The 15,485-nt window shown below is 40.5% G+C and overlaps 1 protein-coding gene across 2 annotated transcripts; it reads left to right on the plus strand.

Annotated features, from left to right (window-relative positions):
- The first annotated feature begins 565 nt into the window (after window positions 1-565).
- On the plus strand, window positions 566-15,336 carry GYG1 (glycogenin 1). Of its 2 annotated transcripts, XM_041405654.1 has the most exons (8): window positions 566-740; window positions 4,036-4,171; window positions 6,063-6,237; window positions 6,551-6,713; window positions 10,169-10,295; window positions 13,435-13,654; window positions 14,278-14,328; window positions 14,547-15,336. In XM_041405654.1, exons 1-8 carry the CDS (start codon window positions 569-571, stop codon window positions 14,706-14,708), a joined length of 1,206 nt encoding a protein of 401 aa, XP_041261588.1. In that variant the 5' UTR covers window positions 566-568; the 3' UTR covers window positions 14,709-15,336. The 2 variants fall into 2 exon arrangements, with proteins under 2 accessions (XP_041261588.1, XP_041261589.1); XM_041405655.1 differs by lacking the exon at window positions 14,278-14,328.
- The last annotated feature ends 149 nt before the right edge of the window (window positions 15,337-15,485 follow it).

Below are 15,485 nucleotides of genomic sequence, written 5' to 3' on the forward strand. Positions count from 1 at the left end.
TCCTGGGCTGCACGAGGCAGATGGAGGGAGGGGACCCCTGCCCTCTGCTCAGCGCTGCTGAGGCCACACCTGCAGGGCTGTGCTGAGTTCTGGGCTCCCCAGTGTGGAAGACATGAACACACTGGAGAGAGGGCAACAAAGGGCCATGAGGATGATGAAGGGACAAGAAAGCATCTCTCCTAGGAGGAATGGCTCAGAGAGCTGGGACCGTTGAGCCTTGGAGAAGAGGCAGCTCGGCGGATCCCATACACCTGTACTAACGCCTGCAGGAGAGTGCCAAGAGGACGGGCCCAGGCTCTTCCCAGTAGTTTCAGTCCTTCTTCCCGCAGGGCTTAGCGGCCACAGCAGCAACGCTCCTCCAGTGTACCACCGCCGCTCCCAGCCTGACCCACAGCACCCTGACACGGTCCTACCCTCTACTGGCGCAGTGGGGCACTTTAAGCATTTTCAAGCTGCGCTTTACCCGAGGGGCACAGCCGCGGCCGGGCGCGGGGGTCGAAGCCTCCCGGAGAGGGCGCGATGCCGGCCCCGGAAGGAGGGGGGTGACGTGCCGCCGCCGCGGGAGGCCATGGCGGGGGCTCCGCCCGCGGCGCCGCGGGGATTCCTCGGGGAGGGGCCTCCTCCGGCCGCCACGGACGAGCCGCTGCTGGCCCCGCCCCTATATAAGGGGCGGCCTCGGCGCGGCCCCGACGGCGGCTGTCGCGTCTCCCGCACCGAGCTACGTTCGGGCACCATGGCAGGTCAGTGTGCGCCCGCCCGGCTCGCGCCGCCCTCCGCGAGGGCCGCGGTCCGAGCTCCCGGCCGCGGGATCGCCGCGCCCGCGCCTGTTTCTAGGCAGCCGTCCCGGCGGCGAGCTGGCTTCGACTGGCGGGAGCAGGGGCTGCTCGCGGGGGGTTCGGAGCCGTCCCGCCGGGCACCGCTGTGCGGTTTGAGAGAACGCGTACGGTACTGGCTCTTTCCGCGCCAGCTCGGTGCTCTGACCCGGGCTCCGTCCCCTAACGGGAGCGATGTCGCCGGCGTGGCGGGGAGCGGCATGGGCCGGAGAGGCCGCTGTAGGGGTACAGCTGCTCACCGGGGAAAACCCAGCCCTCTCCTGAAACGCCGCAGAGAGCTTGTGATTTCTGTGATTTTGATACTTTGCAGTGAGTAGGTCCTTACGGCTTTCCACTCCACGTACGTGTCATTTCTTTCTTCCGTTTTTTTGTTGTGGTTTGTTGTTTTGTTGTTTTGTTTTTGGTTTTTTTTTTTTTTTGGGGGGGGTTTTGGGTTTTTGGGGGGTTTTTTTTGTTTTGTTTTTGTGGGTTTTCTTTCTTTTTTTTCTTTTTTCTTTTTTCCCCCGTTTTTCACCTGAAGTTGTCAGCAGAGTCGGTTTCATTTTCAGGTCTGGAAGCCTGCAGGAAGTCTGCCCTCCGATGCATGTCTTGATAAGATGCTCCTGTCTCTCTAGGAATCCTGTGCTCAAAAAAAATCAGATATACTAGCACCTAACTCAGAGAACAGGAGAAAAGGCAAGCACCTGTGAACTCTGGCTATGCCTAGGATAAATCTTCCAGGGGAATTTTTAAATGATCTGGGGCAAGCACTCCAGTAACGTCCTGCACGCCATCAAATGAAAGATCGCTTCTAGCTCAGACTTCCAGGATGTTTGTGGGTGTGTAAGGGCTAGCACAAAAACTCTTGCAAAGAAATATTATAGCCTATGATCTGGGCAGCCAAAGAGTTCTCTGAAGTAGCATGGTTTTGTCTGGGTAAGTCAATTAGGAAGCTGTACAACTGCCTCTCATTCTACGTGGTTTTGAGGACATACTGTCACCAAGAGTTCATTATGTTTCAGGCCTAACAGTGGCTGCTGTGTAAACACAAGATTCTGTGAAGAAAGTGTTAACAGAGAAGGAGAAAAGGATGAGAAGGGAGAACCCACACAGCTGAAATACTTGATGTTTAGGTAGAATGGACTAGTCTTTTGCAGATGTAACTTCTATAGTAAGCACCAACTGGTCTTGCCCCAGTTGTAGTACGGGCTCATGTACTTACAAATTATATAGAATAGAACACTTAGATATGATATATAGAGGATATTGAACACAAATAGGATGATATAGAATAGATGCAATAGACACTTTAGATATAGAATAAAACATAGTTTAGTAGAAACTTTGGAAAATTATGCTGCCCTAGATGGTCTCCATGTCGGCAATATTCATCTCCTGTCAAGCAGTTGTGAAGTTTCCTCCTAGAGACGGAATGCAGTAGGGGGCTTCTTAGCCTTTATTCCATCATTAAATTGACCTTATTTCCCTTTGTGTGTGTGAATATTCAGTTTCAAGAAGATGCGACAGAGTAAAAGTGTACCTGCTAACAGGTACAGAAAAGATCTGTCTAAAGTGGCAAGGTCACTTTAAGAATTAGTGCTACACTGCTAGGGGAAAAAAAACCAAACCCAAACAACACTCAGATGAATATTGGGCACAATCCCACTTCATCTACAATGGAATTTTAGTGAGCTGTCTGAGAGCATAGTGTCAGACTTCCATGTATTGAATAGTAACATGCAAATTACCTAGTGAAAAACCCTGTCCTATTAGGAAGATGTTTACAGAACTTAAAATATTACATCCTTGCCCTTTCAAAGAAACAAAGTTGTTCTGCAGATTTGCTGAATATGAACTAGTACAAATAGGCAGCTGAAAGTGAATTGAAACAAAATATCTTTATTCCTGGCATTATAGAAGCTTTTTTGATCTTTGTGATTGACCACTATAATCTAAATCCCTTGGGACTAGTTGGTTTTGCTGCTAAGCAAAATACAAGGTTTTGTAGCTGGTCTATAGATCTTGCAGACCAGGTTTGCAGAGCTTATAGGCAATTACGGTACATGATTGTCTGTCATCAACTATTAAGCAGGAATTAAGTTAAAAAGATATTGATGATGGTTGCCTTGTGAGCTTAGGCGTTGTGTGAAGCAACAATTTTTCTGAAAGGAGTCAGTATTTTAATCTTACTACTAGGCTTGATAGTAAGCCTTTAAGTGGCCAGAACTGTCACTCTCATCTAACCTAGTTAACACCTTCTGTAAAGAAATCAAAGTTGCTAAAATAAATTTGACTCTTGAATTTCTTAGGAAGAAACTGTTTTGTTGATGGAGTGAAAATAGATTGGTAGAAAAGAGCATGCTTTGTGAAGTGGTGTAACTTTGAAAGGAGGGCTACTAACAGTGAACTGAAGAACTTTTATAAGTCACTTTGCTTTTGTGAGTCCCCTTCTGGCATGAGGAAGGCAACTCTTGTATAATATGGCTTCAATAAGTACTATAGGGCAAAACAATCTGTCTTAAGCTATATTTAAGATACAGCTGGAGCAGAAGATTATAGTACCTCTTTTTGCTAAAAAAGTAAAAATTGTTCCTGCAAGTTCAGGAACAATTGCTTTTTGTATTACTAGTTACTTCCCATTTAAATCTTGCATTCTTGTGACAGAGCTGCAATCATGGGTTGCAGAACAACTCATCTGCAAAATCCTGAGCTAGCAAAACTTAAAACTGTTGTCTAAGATATAATTCAATGCTTACTTTCATTTGAAAATGAATTGAAAGTTTTATGCTGCTTTAGTTTCAGGGCTGAGAGCTGAACCTAGAGAAACTCTAAAAAACCCTACTAACTTTAGGCCAAAAGCAAGCCCACAGACTCCAAACACTTTTTGCATAATAGCATATTAGTGGCCCAAGTACAGCTCTTTAGAATTTTGGACTGTCTCTACTTTTGGCATGACTTATTTAACCTGTGGGCAAATTTGAAACAGTCTTGATTTTGTGGGTCATTTTAATGCATTTTGCTATGTGTCAAGTTACCAATAGCAAATACAGCTATGCAAGCCATCTGCTTCATTGAGTCACATAGGAAGGCCCTATACACAGAATTAAAGGGCACATCTTAGAGGTCTCACAGCAAGATTACCTAACAATACTCAGTTTCTAATGTAGCTGTCTCAGAATAAAGTAGCGGATGGTGCTAACTTGACCACGTTGATTTCTTCCAGACCAGTCTTTTGTGACTCTAGCCACAAATGACTCCTATGTGAAAGGAGCACTGGTACTTGGTTCATCCTTGCAACAGCATAGAACGACAAGGAAGCTGACTGCACTCATAACTCCTCAGGTGTCAGATCTTATGAGGTAAGGTCACTTAAATGCTTTGGACTGCAACAGTTCCTGCTGATGTGCAGGTTGAAAAATGGAAGTTAACTTCCTTAATAGTAACCTTTTAAAACTCTGGAAGCTAAATAGCTAATTTCAGCAGAACTCACCTTATCTATACTATCTGAAGTTCTGTAAGTTCTTCAAACATGAAACTGTTTATGTTTTGGTGTGGTTTTTTTTTTCTTCCCTATGATGAGTTAAACAAGTAGTCTGCAGTTAGAGCTCTAAACCATGGCTTGATACTGATATTTCTGATGGATCTTTGCTCTTTTGTAGTCCTGCTTAAAATTGTCCAACAATGTGATATTCCCTGTGCATTTGTTAGTACTATGTGTATGCATGTGGAGGTGGGGGCAGCAAATTGGTATTTATTTGTTTTGCAGAAGTATTCCCAATTGACATAATATAACACAAGCTCTATTGAAATCTAGCAGACACTTCAAATTTTATCATGGGAGAAGCGAGCAGAACTGAAGTAGCACCAAGTATGTCAAATCAGCAGCTGAACAGAGGCATCTAACAAGGTCACCACAGTACATCAAATGAAATTAAGAGGCAACTGCTTCCTACAGCCTCCTTAGAATAGTCTCACTATGGAGTGGACTGGATTCTTTCCACATGTAAGAGGGTAAAAAAAAAAACCAACAAAAGAGTTGATAACTATGGGGAGCTACAGATGATAGGTCAGGATTCTCTGCATGGGGAAGTAATTCTGAAAAGAGTTATCAATATATAGACACAATAGAGAGGTGACTCAATAAAAAAATGCAGTGACTTTTTCTGGAGTCTCCTGGCAGCTAAACAGTTGTATCACTTATTAAAATGTTGCATATAGGAATATCCGTTTCAGCCTACTAGGTGAGTGTGCTCTTCTAAGATGAACCTTAAATGTACCTATGTGCTAGTGAAAGCCACCTAGTACTATGCCCTTAGACCAGTGATACCTATGTACCTAATGGTGTAATTGGAACTTGCATTTCTCACCCTGTCTCCACTAACAAAGTATGCCTGAAGTTCAGAAGCACTGACCCACCAACTGTCAATATAAAGACTGCTTTGCAAGGCAGAGTTCCAAAACTCATTTACAAGCTCTGTGGCTTAAATTGTACTGGCAATTGCTGAGCATTCAAGATATGCTGTAGAACAGTAAGACTTTACTGATGTTTCCTGTTTTAAGCAGCATGAACACCTTAATCTCTTGAAATAATGATAATGCTCTATTGATGATTAAGCAAAGGTTGGATATCTGCCACAAAATTTTACTACACTGCCTGTAAGTTTGTCACTCTTTAGTGAATATGATACTGGTTCAAAACATTTTGTACCCACAGCCATGACTAAGTCAGTCTTGAAAAGACCTTATGGGATAAAGAAAGCTTTAGCAACTAGGTCTAGTCAGACGTCTCAAATGTCCTAGACGTCACAAACCCCGAACAGTGTAAGTATTGCATAAAATTGTGTCTCAGCTGTTTTGGATTCAGATACTGTCCTGTTCAAGCTAGTCCAACAGCTTCGCATTTCTTAATTGTCTACTCAGAGTAGGCTGTTAGTTGCCAGAAATCGGAGTCTGGATGAAAAAAAAAGCTTAGTGTATGACTTACTGGACTTGATAGCAATCCCAACTAAAACTCTGTGTAGGAAGAAAGCAAACCCCAAAAGACTTCTTTGTTTCCCAAATGTGCACATGACAAACTTTACAGCAGACAGGTGTACTTGTGTGTTCCAAAATATGCAATCAGCTCTTACTACTTTTCAACAAGAAATGTTTCCTGGTCTCCTGTTATTCCACTCTCTTTATGGAATCTGTCATGTGGTCTGCTGTTGGAGTAACACTAGAACTAAATCTTGCCAATTGACTCTTCCCCAGGAGAGTGCTGGAAAAAGTCTTTGATGAAGTCATATTGGTAAATGTCTTGGACAGTGGGGATTCAGCACACTTGGCGTTAATGAAAAGACCTGAGTTGGGCATCACACTTACAAAGCTTCACTGCTGGGAACTGACACAGTTTTCAAAATGTGTTTTCATGGATGCAGACACAATGGTAAGTGGCTGTGTCTCATGGTACCTCTCGAAGACCTAGTATCAGGGCTGTTGGATTTTTTTGTGGGTTTTTTTTTTTTTTTTTTTAGAATAGGGCTATAAAATGGACTAGTAACAATAAGAATGTGTGTGCCTTTTAAACTAAATTAACTGTTATGAAGTCTGTGGGGACTATTTCTGTAAAGTACTGTCTTCTGTAAGATGAACACTTGGAGAACTTTTTTTCATGTCTTAGTGTTGATGCCAAAATCCATGAAAACATGATACCACAATTCCTAACCTAAAAGCATTTTTTTAAACTCCTTTACAATTAGGTTTTGTCAAATATAGATGAGCTTTTTGAGAGAGAAGAGCTATCTGCAGCACCAGATCCAGGCTGGCCTGACTGTTTTAATTCAGGAGTTTTTGTTTACCGACCTTCCACTGAAACATACAGGCAGCTGTTACAGTTTGCCACAGAGAAAGGCAGCTTTGATGGTATGTATTAATTTGTGTTTCAGTGTAAGTTAGACCAAAATGGTGACAGTACTTGGGATGGCTCAGTAACTACATATATCTCATGGGGACTCTGTATGATAGAATTCTCAATGTAGCTGTGCAAAAATTGTATCCTTCTCAGAAATAGAAGCTATCATTATAATATGTAGTAAAATTACTTTTTTCAGGCTTAATGAAATAAAAAGTAAGTTTGGCCTCCAGACTTACAGGTGTAGAATCATATAACAAGAAATGAAACTCCAGTACTATGCTTCAGACATTCTTAACACTCAAGGCTTGGATGTTCTATACTAACTCAGGCTGCTATAGAAAAATTAGTACTGGTCACCTTGAGCACAGCTTCAGAGAATCAAAAATTTGAAGATACAGCTATCTCTTCATATGCTATGTGATGGCTTCCTGTCTTTATAGGGTGTTGACTGTCTCTTTCCCAATATCAAGTGCATGTAGTAGCCTTGGCTGCTTCCCACTATAGGTTACTTGGGATCTGCCACTGTACCAGGGTTAAGCTTGAGAAGCCAAGTCGTGCTGTCTTGTAAGTCTACTAAATCTGTTACTGTTGCAGTAAAAGCATCTGTCCCTTGGAGATGGCTATAGTTAAAGGCTTCTGAGTATCACTGTCTCCTGTCACTTAATTTCACTATGTTACTACTGTGGTAGAAAACAAAGTCTAACTGAAAAAAAATACAGAAAACTATGTAAATAAGACTATAATATGAAACTCTCAGATAAAAAGTAATGAGCTAGCCTGTTGACTTACCTCTCAATACTTTGTGAACAGTAAAATATTCAGATGCCACTCCTGATCTGTAGAATAATCCTTGTTACTGTAGGGACACGTGTGTGGCCTTCTAAAGAACATTGGTTACAGTTGCATGCTCAATGCTACCCAATGAAAATGAACACTGCCATATAATGAAAGTCAAAGGTGCAAATTGATCACCAGATATGGCAAAATCTATAGCATAATTCTGAATTGTTGCATTAAAACAAACAAACAAAATCCCCCCAAAACCAACCAAACACCCTCTTCCTACCCCCCCAAAAAAACTCCCAACCCCTTCAAAAGACACCAATCAAAAAACCCCCAAACAAATAAAACTGTTTTTGCAATATGCTTTGACTTGAATGTTAAAGCCATGCAATGGTGAAACTTCCTCTGTCCTAAACGCAAAGCAATTGTTGCAGCACTTAACAGCAAAAATAGTGGGCTAATTGTTTAGTTATCAAATTTCTAGAACTGTAATTTGTACTTCAGCTTCAAAATCTGCCTAGTTTTTAGTAAATGGTAGCACTGATCTGATCTGAGTAATGATGCCATGGAGACCTAGACCATCTGTATAAGCTAGTGCTGAGCCCAGGAACTTGGTAGGGAGAAAGTTAATTGAAAATTAAATTGATCTGGAGTGTAATAAAAGGGCCTAGAAAACTTAAGAGAAACGTGTGAAGGGTCACTGCTTTTAATGGGACACAAGGATGCAAACTTAACAACCTACGAAACTATGTGTAGTTGAAGTCAAGTTGCAAGTACCTTGTCCACAGTAGGAGTAACTAGGGAATAGAAGACCTTCCAGAATACTTCTTGTATGTAACAGCAGACAGCTGCCTCCGGTGTAGTACTGTTGTCCAGAAATGGCAGAATGATGGCTACTTATGTAGACATCTACTTTGTCTGTCTAAACTTCACCTTTGCAGATAATAAAGAATATGTCATGCAACTACTCTAGATACCATCTAAAAGTAGTGGATACGAAAGAAAAGTTTTGTATTAGAAGAAATTTGGTAGTACTGCTACCTTAAGAATGTTGCTATTGCTCAGACAATCCTCTTGCTCTTTAGCCTCAGATCCAAAATAGTTGCTTTTTCAGTCTTGCTGTATTGTACCTTGATATGTATCTGTAAATATGTTGTTAATGTAAGTTCTGCCTGATTTTTCACCTTATGTGTGAGATCCTGTTTACATAACAATACCTGTTGAAGTCTCAATTAGGACAGGCTAGATGCTCCTTTCATTGTCTGCTTTGGCACAAATGCATGCAATCTGACAAAAGGCCAAGCATGTTAAACAATCCGAGCGAGAAAAACTCCTGTAGAGTAAGTTAAATACACTGTTGCTGCCCCTTCAGTTCTTTTATGATGGATACAAGTTTTTCAAAAGTGCTTTCCTTCCTTTATGGATTGAGAGGCAAGTCAGAGGTTTGAAATTGCTGGACTGAGTCTCCAGGCTGTTTCTCACTCTGCAATCTGCATGTATGCTGACAGCTGTAACAGGATACCTAGAATTTATATTTGTCAGTGTACTGTCTGTACATCTAAGTTTATGCCCAGCGTCTAGATATTTCAGCTGCAAAAAGCAAATTCTGCTCAAACAGTACTGAAGGTATAAACCTTAATACTGCCCTACATTGAATCATAGGCCACTAAAAGCCTTTTTGTGAGTCAGCAGAGTCTGAGTGCTTAAGAAAATGAAAGATTAAAATGAAACGTTGTCTACAAACTAAGCTATCCATTTACCTACCCCTCAAGTAATGCTACTTGTGAATGCAGTGATAGGTGAAAGAACACAGCAAGTGAAAGTCAGAGGACTCCCTTCAAGCTCCTTGATAAAAGGGATTATTGCCATTTAAAGACTAATCGATAAAGAATGAATGGATATAGATAAATAGATTTTTACTTCTCAGTTGCTGCTTATAAACTAGTCTACTCTGGCCTGAAGGCTATATTTATTTTTTTAGCTAATCTACTACTCAGATACCAAACAACTTCAGATTCATTTAACCTTGTAACAACCTCTACTTGCAAACTATGACATGATCCTTCTGAACACAGATTGTTATCCTCATTTAGTGGTTAGTCAGAAGCTTTTTAGTATAGCATTAGGAACACCTATTATCTGTTAAGGAATTTGATGGAGTTTTACTAGAATCGTCAATGAGACTACATGTGCTTTACTTATCAACTCAGTGGGAAGGTAGATGCGTTTGGGACTGCACGTCTAACAGGCAACTGATACCCTAACTTTGTCAGTGAGATTGTTGGTCATGCATTTGTAAGCATAAGTAATAAAACTAATTGTTGCCATTTGATCTTACAGCTGAGCAGTGCTCAGTTGTACTGTTTTATTGTGGGGTATTTTTGCTGCATTATACAGATTGAACTTAAGCTGCAAAAGAAACTGAATGGCAGAGTTTGTGAGCAGCTTCCTATCTTTTAACAAAAGTAACCCCATATAAATTATTTCATTCTCTGCATTTTTTGAATATTCAAAGGCTGCAAGGTTTACAGGGTTGTTCACAAATAGAACTGCAGTGCTCTGTGCCAGACTTCTACAGGACATGATAACTGCATTACCAACTCTTACTTAGTAAAGTGACTGAAAAAGATCCTCAAACAGCTGTCTGATGCTCGTAGCCTATTAATGCTTTCTCTTTTAGGTGCAGATCAGGGGTTATTAAACACCTTCTTCAGCAGCTGGGCAACAACAGACATGAGCAAACATCTACCGTTTATTTATAATTTGAGCAGCACTTCTGTATATTCCTACCTTCCAGCATTTAAAGCGTAAGTTGAAAACTTCGAGGAGACCTTCAGCGTTTACATAAACTAATTTCTTGTAACAGAATGAACAGGCATGATGTGAGCTTACACAGGTTTTCTAGAAGTGGACTGTTCCTGCCATTCAAAACATCATAATTTCTTCTCTTAAAAAAAAAAAAAAAAGGTTGAATTGATAAAAGTCAAATCCAGCTGTATCTGTAGCTTAAACCACTCATTCCTGGTGATAACACTGAAGTTGAGTAAGCACGTTTGACAGGTCACTTGCAAAAGGAAAAAACACTCCTCCAGTACAGGATACAGTCTAGAACAGTTCTAACCAATGGCAGCAGGGTCTTTAATCAACTTGAGCTGACCTTCAGCATGTCACTGGTGGTATCCTTCCCACTTAGATAACTTGCCCTTTCTTCACTCCAGTTACTTAGGGTATTTAACAACTTGTAGTTCCAGTTTCATCTAATCAACCTATACCATTCAAATAAGTGTGGTGAACAAAGATTTGTATCAAGCTAGAATTCTCTCCAAACAGTCTTTCTAGACATCTGTCAGTTCCTTAACTAACAGCAAGATGGAACAAATAATACAGCCAACCACATATCACTGCATGTTTCCTCTGTGACAAAGCCTGTATCCTCCCTAGCCTGCAGCGTCAGTGTGGCATGTGAGTAAACTGTATGTCAGAGGCAGGGTTGTTGAAAGTGTTATAACAGTCCAGGAGAAATGGGGGGGGGGGGGGGGGGGGGGAAGAAGAAGGGAAACACAGAAACTCTTTGTAAATTATGAGCTACAGAAGTTGGAGGCAAGGAAGAGGGAAACTGCCAAGTGCATAAAAACAATCTGATCTCTGAATGACATCAGGTTACTAGTGTCTAAAGCAGCAACTGGCATAAGCAGGGCTTGCTGGCTCAAGATCAAACTATGTCTTGTGATCAGAATACTATTTGGAATCTTGTCATGCTAAAAGTGGAACACTTATTTAAAGAAATATATGCAAGCCTCAGAATGACTAAGTAGCTGGATAGCATTTGATAAACTAACATCTATTGTAATGTATGCCCTCTTTCCATGGCTGGCTCTTAGTCACATGACCTTAATTTTACAAATTACTTTATTGCCACAGAACACTAATTGGATCTGGGAGCTCCTGACAAAAGTTATCTTTAACTGATTGAATCAGTTGCTTAACTGAATTCATCAGACCTTCAAAAATAGAATGCTGGAAGTGCAGCCCTCGTAAGTAACATTCCCTGCTCAAGAGGTGGAACAACTTCCCTTGGTTAGATCAGCAGTTACACTCCGGATAATCAACAGTTAGAATATAGTGAAATTTAAACCTACTGACAGCAATAGCTAAGTTTTTTGCAGCTTTGTACAGCGAGACTAGATTTCACAGCAGTCTCAGTAATCCTTTTTCCAAAGGAAAATGCCAATTCATGACAAATGCTCTCTAACTTCAAAACATTGATGAAGGACTTTTCTGGGAGATGTGGAAAGACAGATTAGTTGCTGAGGTCAGTGTGGACATAAAGCTTCCTAACAGTTGAGCTTAAATGCCAAAATAAAGTATTGCAGGTCCAGAAAATATCTAGAAAGCAGATATTGAAAACATTGTAGAAGCTTGGCATCTGTTGTTCTGACTGTAATTGGACAGGATACCAAGAGTATACTTCTCCATTTGCAACAAGTGTCATATGCTACTTCTTATGCATTCTATTCTCTAGCTTAACTTCCCTTGATTTTTGAACAATAAATTTCCTTAGAACAGCAGCAGCCTAAGATGAAGAAAACTCATGTTTAGTACTGACAGCTAATAAAACTAAGGTAATCCCCTTATGCTAAATCTTGACATTTGGGGTTTAAAGTTAAAGCCCAGTAACTGACCTCTTGAAGCCACTTTTTTTCATGCAGTCAAAGCAAATACTTGGCCTTTCACGCACACATAAGTCTTCATTCTGCAATAAGATCAGTTGTATTGAAAACATTGAACATGAACATTGAAATATAGTCAAGGACCTTAAAATAGTATGAAACCTACAACCCCATTCAAATGCATACTTGGTTTGAATATTCTATGGCTTTTGAAACACACGTGTATTGTCTCCATACACAAAACTCTTTAACACCCAAGTCCTGGTCAAAATGACCAGCATCTGCTTAATAAAACATTATGTAAACTACTTGCTGTTACTCTCTATTTCAGTCATATTATGTTGACAAGAAAGCCTAATGTGATACAAACTGAATTAGGTGAGATTGAGATAGGTGAGACTGTTAGCAGACAGAGTAGTATTGCTTGTTCACAAAACTGAATCAAGCTAAAACCCAGCTCTAGAACTGTAGGAGAGTGACATGAATGTTGGCTCTTTCAGTGTTAAGTTCCTTACTTGAGAAGAGGTGCATCTCATCTTTACTTTTAATACAGAAGAACATACTGATTACAGCTGGGAAAAAAGCTAGAAGTCCATATTGAAAATAGAGTTTAAATGGTTTCAAAAAGAAATGAAAACAATCCACTATCAAACCCACGCATGGTTGCCCTAAGGTTATTTAGGAAGTAAGGGCTGTCTAGCAAGACCGTGCTACACGAGATCAGGAGTCTTCTGAAATGCCTTGGTTATACAAAGTTATTATTTTGCAGGGACATGGTCTCCTTGCATCCAATGATCCATTTCTACAGGGCTGTAAACTGAAAGGGTAACTCTTAAGACTGACCTTTCTCCACACAGTACTTGTAATGCTTAACTCTCTGGCTTGCTGATTTTGGAGTAGAATATTTTTCACTTTTAAAACCAGTTCTGATTGCAACGGCTGCTTGAGACTGCTCTCCCCTGAGCTATGGACATCACCCTAAAGACTTGAGTTGTCTGTAAGTATTTAAATAGCCCAGGCCACTAAGTTTTGGCTGTATTCTGACTAGTGTAATGTAGAATTCAGCTTGCATTTTTCCCATTGTATCGCAATGCTTTCAGTCCCAATAGGCATTGGAAGTTTGATCATTTAGCATTTAGCCTCCTAAATATATTAATATTTCTGTTTTCTGGACAAATACGGAAATAACAGGTTAAAAAAAAGTTATGTCTGCCTGTCAAAACTTGTTTTCTAGAGACATGTACAAATTGACTTGTAAAATTTTTCCGCCCAACAGGTTTGGTGCAAATACTAAGGTGGTGCATTTCCTGGGAAGCACAAAGCCATGGAACTATACGTATGACTCCAGAACAAAAAGCATAAAGGGCAACATGGATGACCCTAAAATAGTTCACCCAGAATTCCTCAACATGTGGTGGGATACCTACATAGCTGATGTTTTACCATTACTAGAACAGCATGGAATTGTTAAAGAAATTACTACAGGGGTAAATATGGTACGTGCTCTAATAATCTTGTACATCCATACCTAAGTATGGATGACAGGTTATTTACCATTGCATCAATTTCCCTTCCCTCTGTCCATCTCAAAGCATGGGTGCAGTTTAGTTCGTGGGATAAAGGGTATTTTAGTTTTGTCCTTTTAAGCTTGGAATAAATAATACTACAAAAGAGAAGCATGCTAGACAGGTCTTGGACATGATGGTATGCTTACCTAAACCAAACTATGTACATAGTTAATGTAGCACCAGCTCTTACACTGTAGTAACTTCTTTGATGTAGTAACTTCTTTAATTTGTACAGAGAAGGGTCTAAGTCTTAATGTGTTGCAGCTAATAAGGTTCTCAAGCAGAAGAACCCCAGTTCAGCATGCAAATATATACATACAGATCTTGCATGGTGAATCACATTTAGATATGCCTAGGACAACCAAAGTAATGCTTCTAACTCTAGTTCTCATTCATAGAGTTTAGCAGCCTGCATCTGACTGCAGACTTCTTAGTCTTAGCTTAGTACATGGACCAGTTTAAGTTCTCAGCCTTTCTAAGACCAAAGTTATTGACCTCTTCAGATGTGCTTCTCTTGGTAATCTTGCATCTTTCTAACAAACTATTTGCAGCTATCGGGCTTGGTCTATACTCTGGCTTTCTCTTGTGGCTTCTGTAGAGAGGTATGAAGAACTTAAATTTTACTTTTTTCTTTTTTTTCCCTTGCTAACTTCTGTAACTCTGCTTTGTTATTTTGCTAGGAAAGCTGCACAATCCCTGCACATTGGCAATGCTTGCTACTGCGCATGATAACATCAACTTTGTTGTCCCATTCTATGACCTGTTGATTGCTTTAGCTGTACAAAGTATTTCTATATTTTTACTCTACCTTTCCTTTTAGGCAGAAGTTACAGAGGCAGTGTCCCACGTATCAGTATCACCACTATTACCAACTGAATCTTCAGAAGAACGCAAGGAACGGTGGGAACAGGGCCAAGCTGACTATATGGGAGTGGATTCCTTTGACAACATCAAGAAGAAACTTGACACCTACCTTCAGTAGAAGTGCCTGTCTCAAACAGTGGTGATGCAAGGACTTGCTCCAGAACTAACAGCTAGAAAGGTATAGATGGTGGTCAGTTACACTTGCTAGTAGCTTGAGGAAAAACTTCTTGGCTGAAGGTCTCTGCAGTGCTACAGATGAAGACTGAGCAAAAGCTAGGAAGCAGAATCCTTGGGCCACCTATTACTGCCCTATTTCCAATTCTCCATACTAGATAAAACCAGGCATTTTCAGCTTAAAATTTCTTCTGTTTTGATCAATTCGCTCAACATATTCTTTAAACTGGGTTTGTTACCTCACCTCATTAGGTGATTAGCATTGATTCCTTTGCTTGCTGTTTTAGATGTAAAATCTAATTCATGGGATTGCTCATACACTGGAGTGGTAGCCATTCTGCTTTACCATAAATGTATTAATGACACTGGGAAACATACAGTTGTAACAGTAATAGCACTGCTTTGCTCTTCCAGTCACAATTGCACTGAAATTTTGACCAGGTTCTTACGCACAGTGCCTGCAGCATGGCAGAATGCGTTTTTCAGTTCTGTATACTATGGGACTAGTAAACTGAGTTTTATCTGTTCCTTGCAATGTTGCACTTGATACAAAAATAAAAAGTTGTCATGCATTTCTGTCTTCCCTAAACTCTTGAGCAATTAAAAAAAGGAGATTCAAAGCAGTCTAACTAAAATATTCAACAGGTATAAATATCCCTTAAGCTTTGCTGATGCTACTCAAACTCTCATTAGCAAATGTCCAGCTTTTAGTACGTAATTA

Source organism: Onychostruthus taczanowskii, unplaced genomic scaffold (genome assembly GCF_017590055.1).
Source record: "Onychostruthus taczanowskii isolate IOZ18803 unplaced genomic scaffold, ASM1759005v1 scaffold24, whole genome shotgun sequence".
Classification (NCBI taxonomy): Eukaryota; Metazoa; Chordata; class Aves; order Passeriformes; family Passeridae; genus Onychostruthus; species Onychostruthus taczanowskii.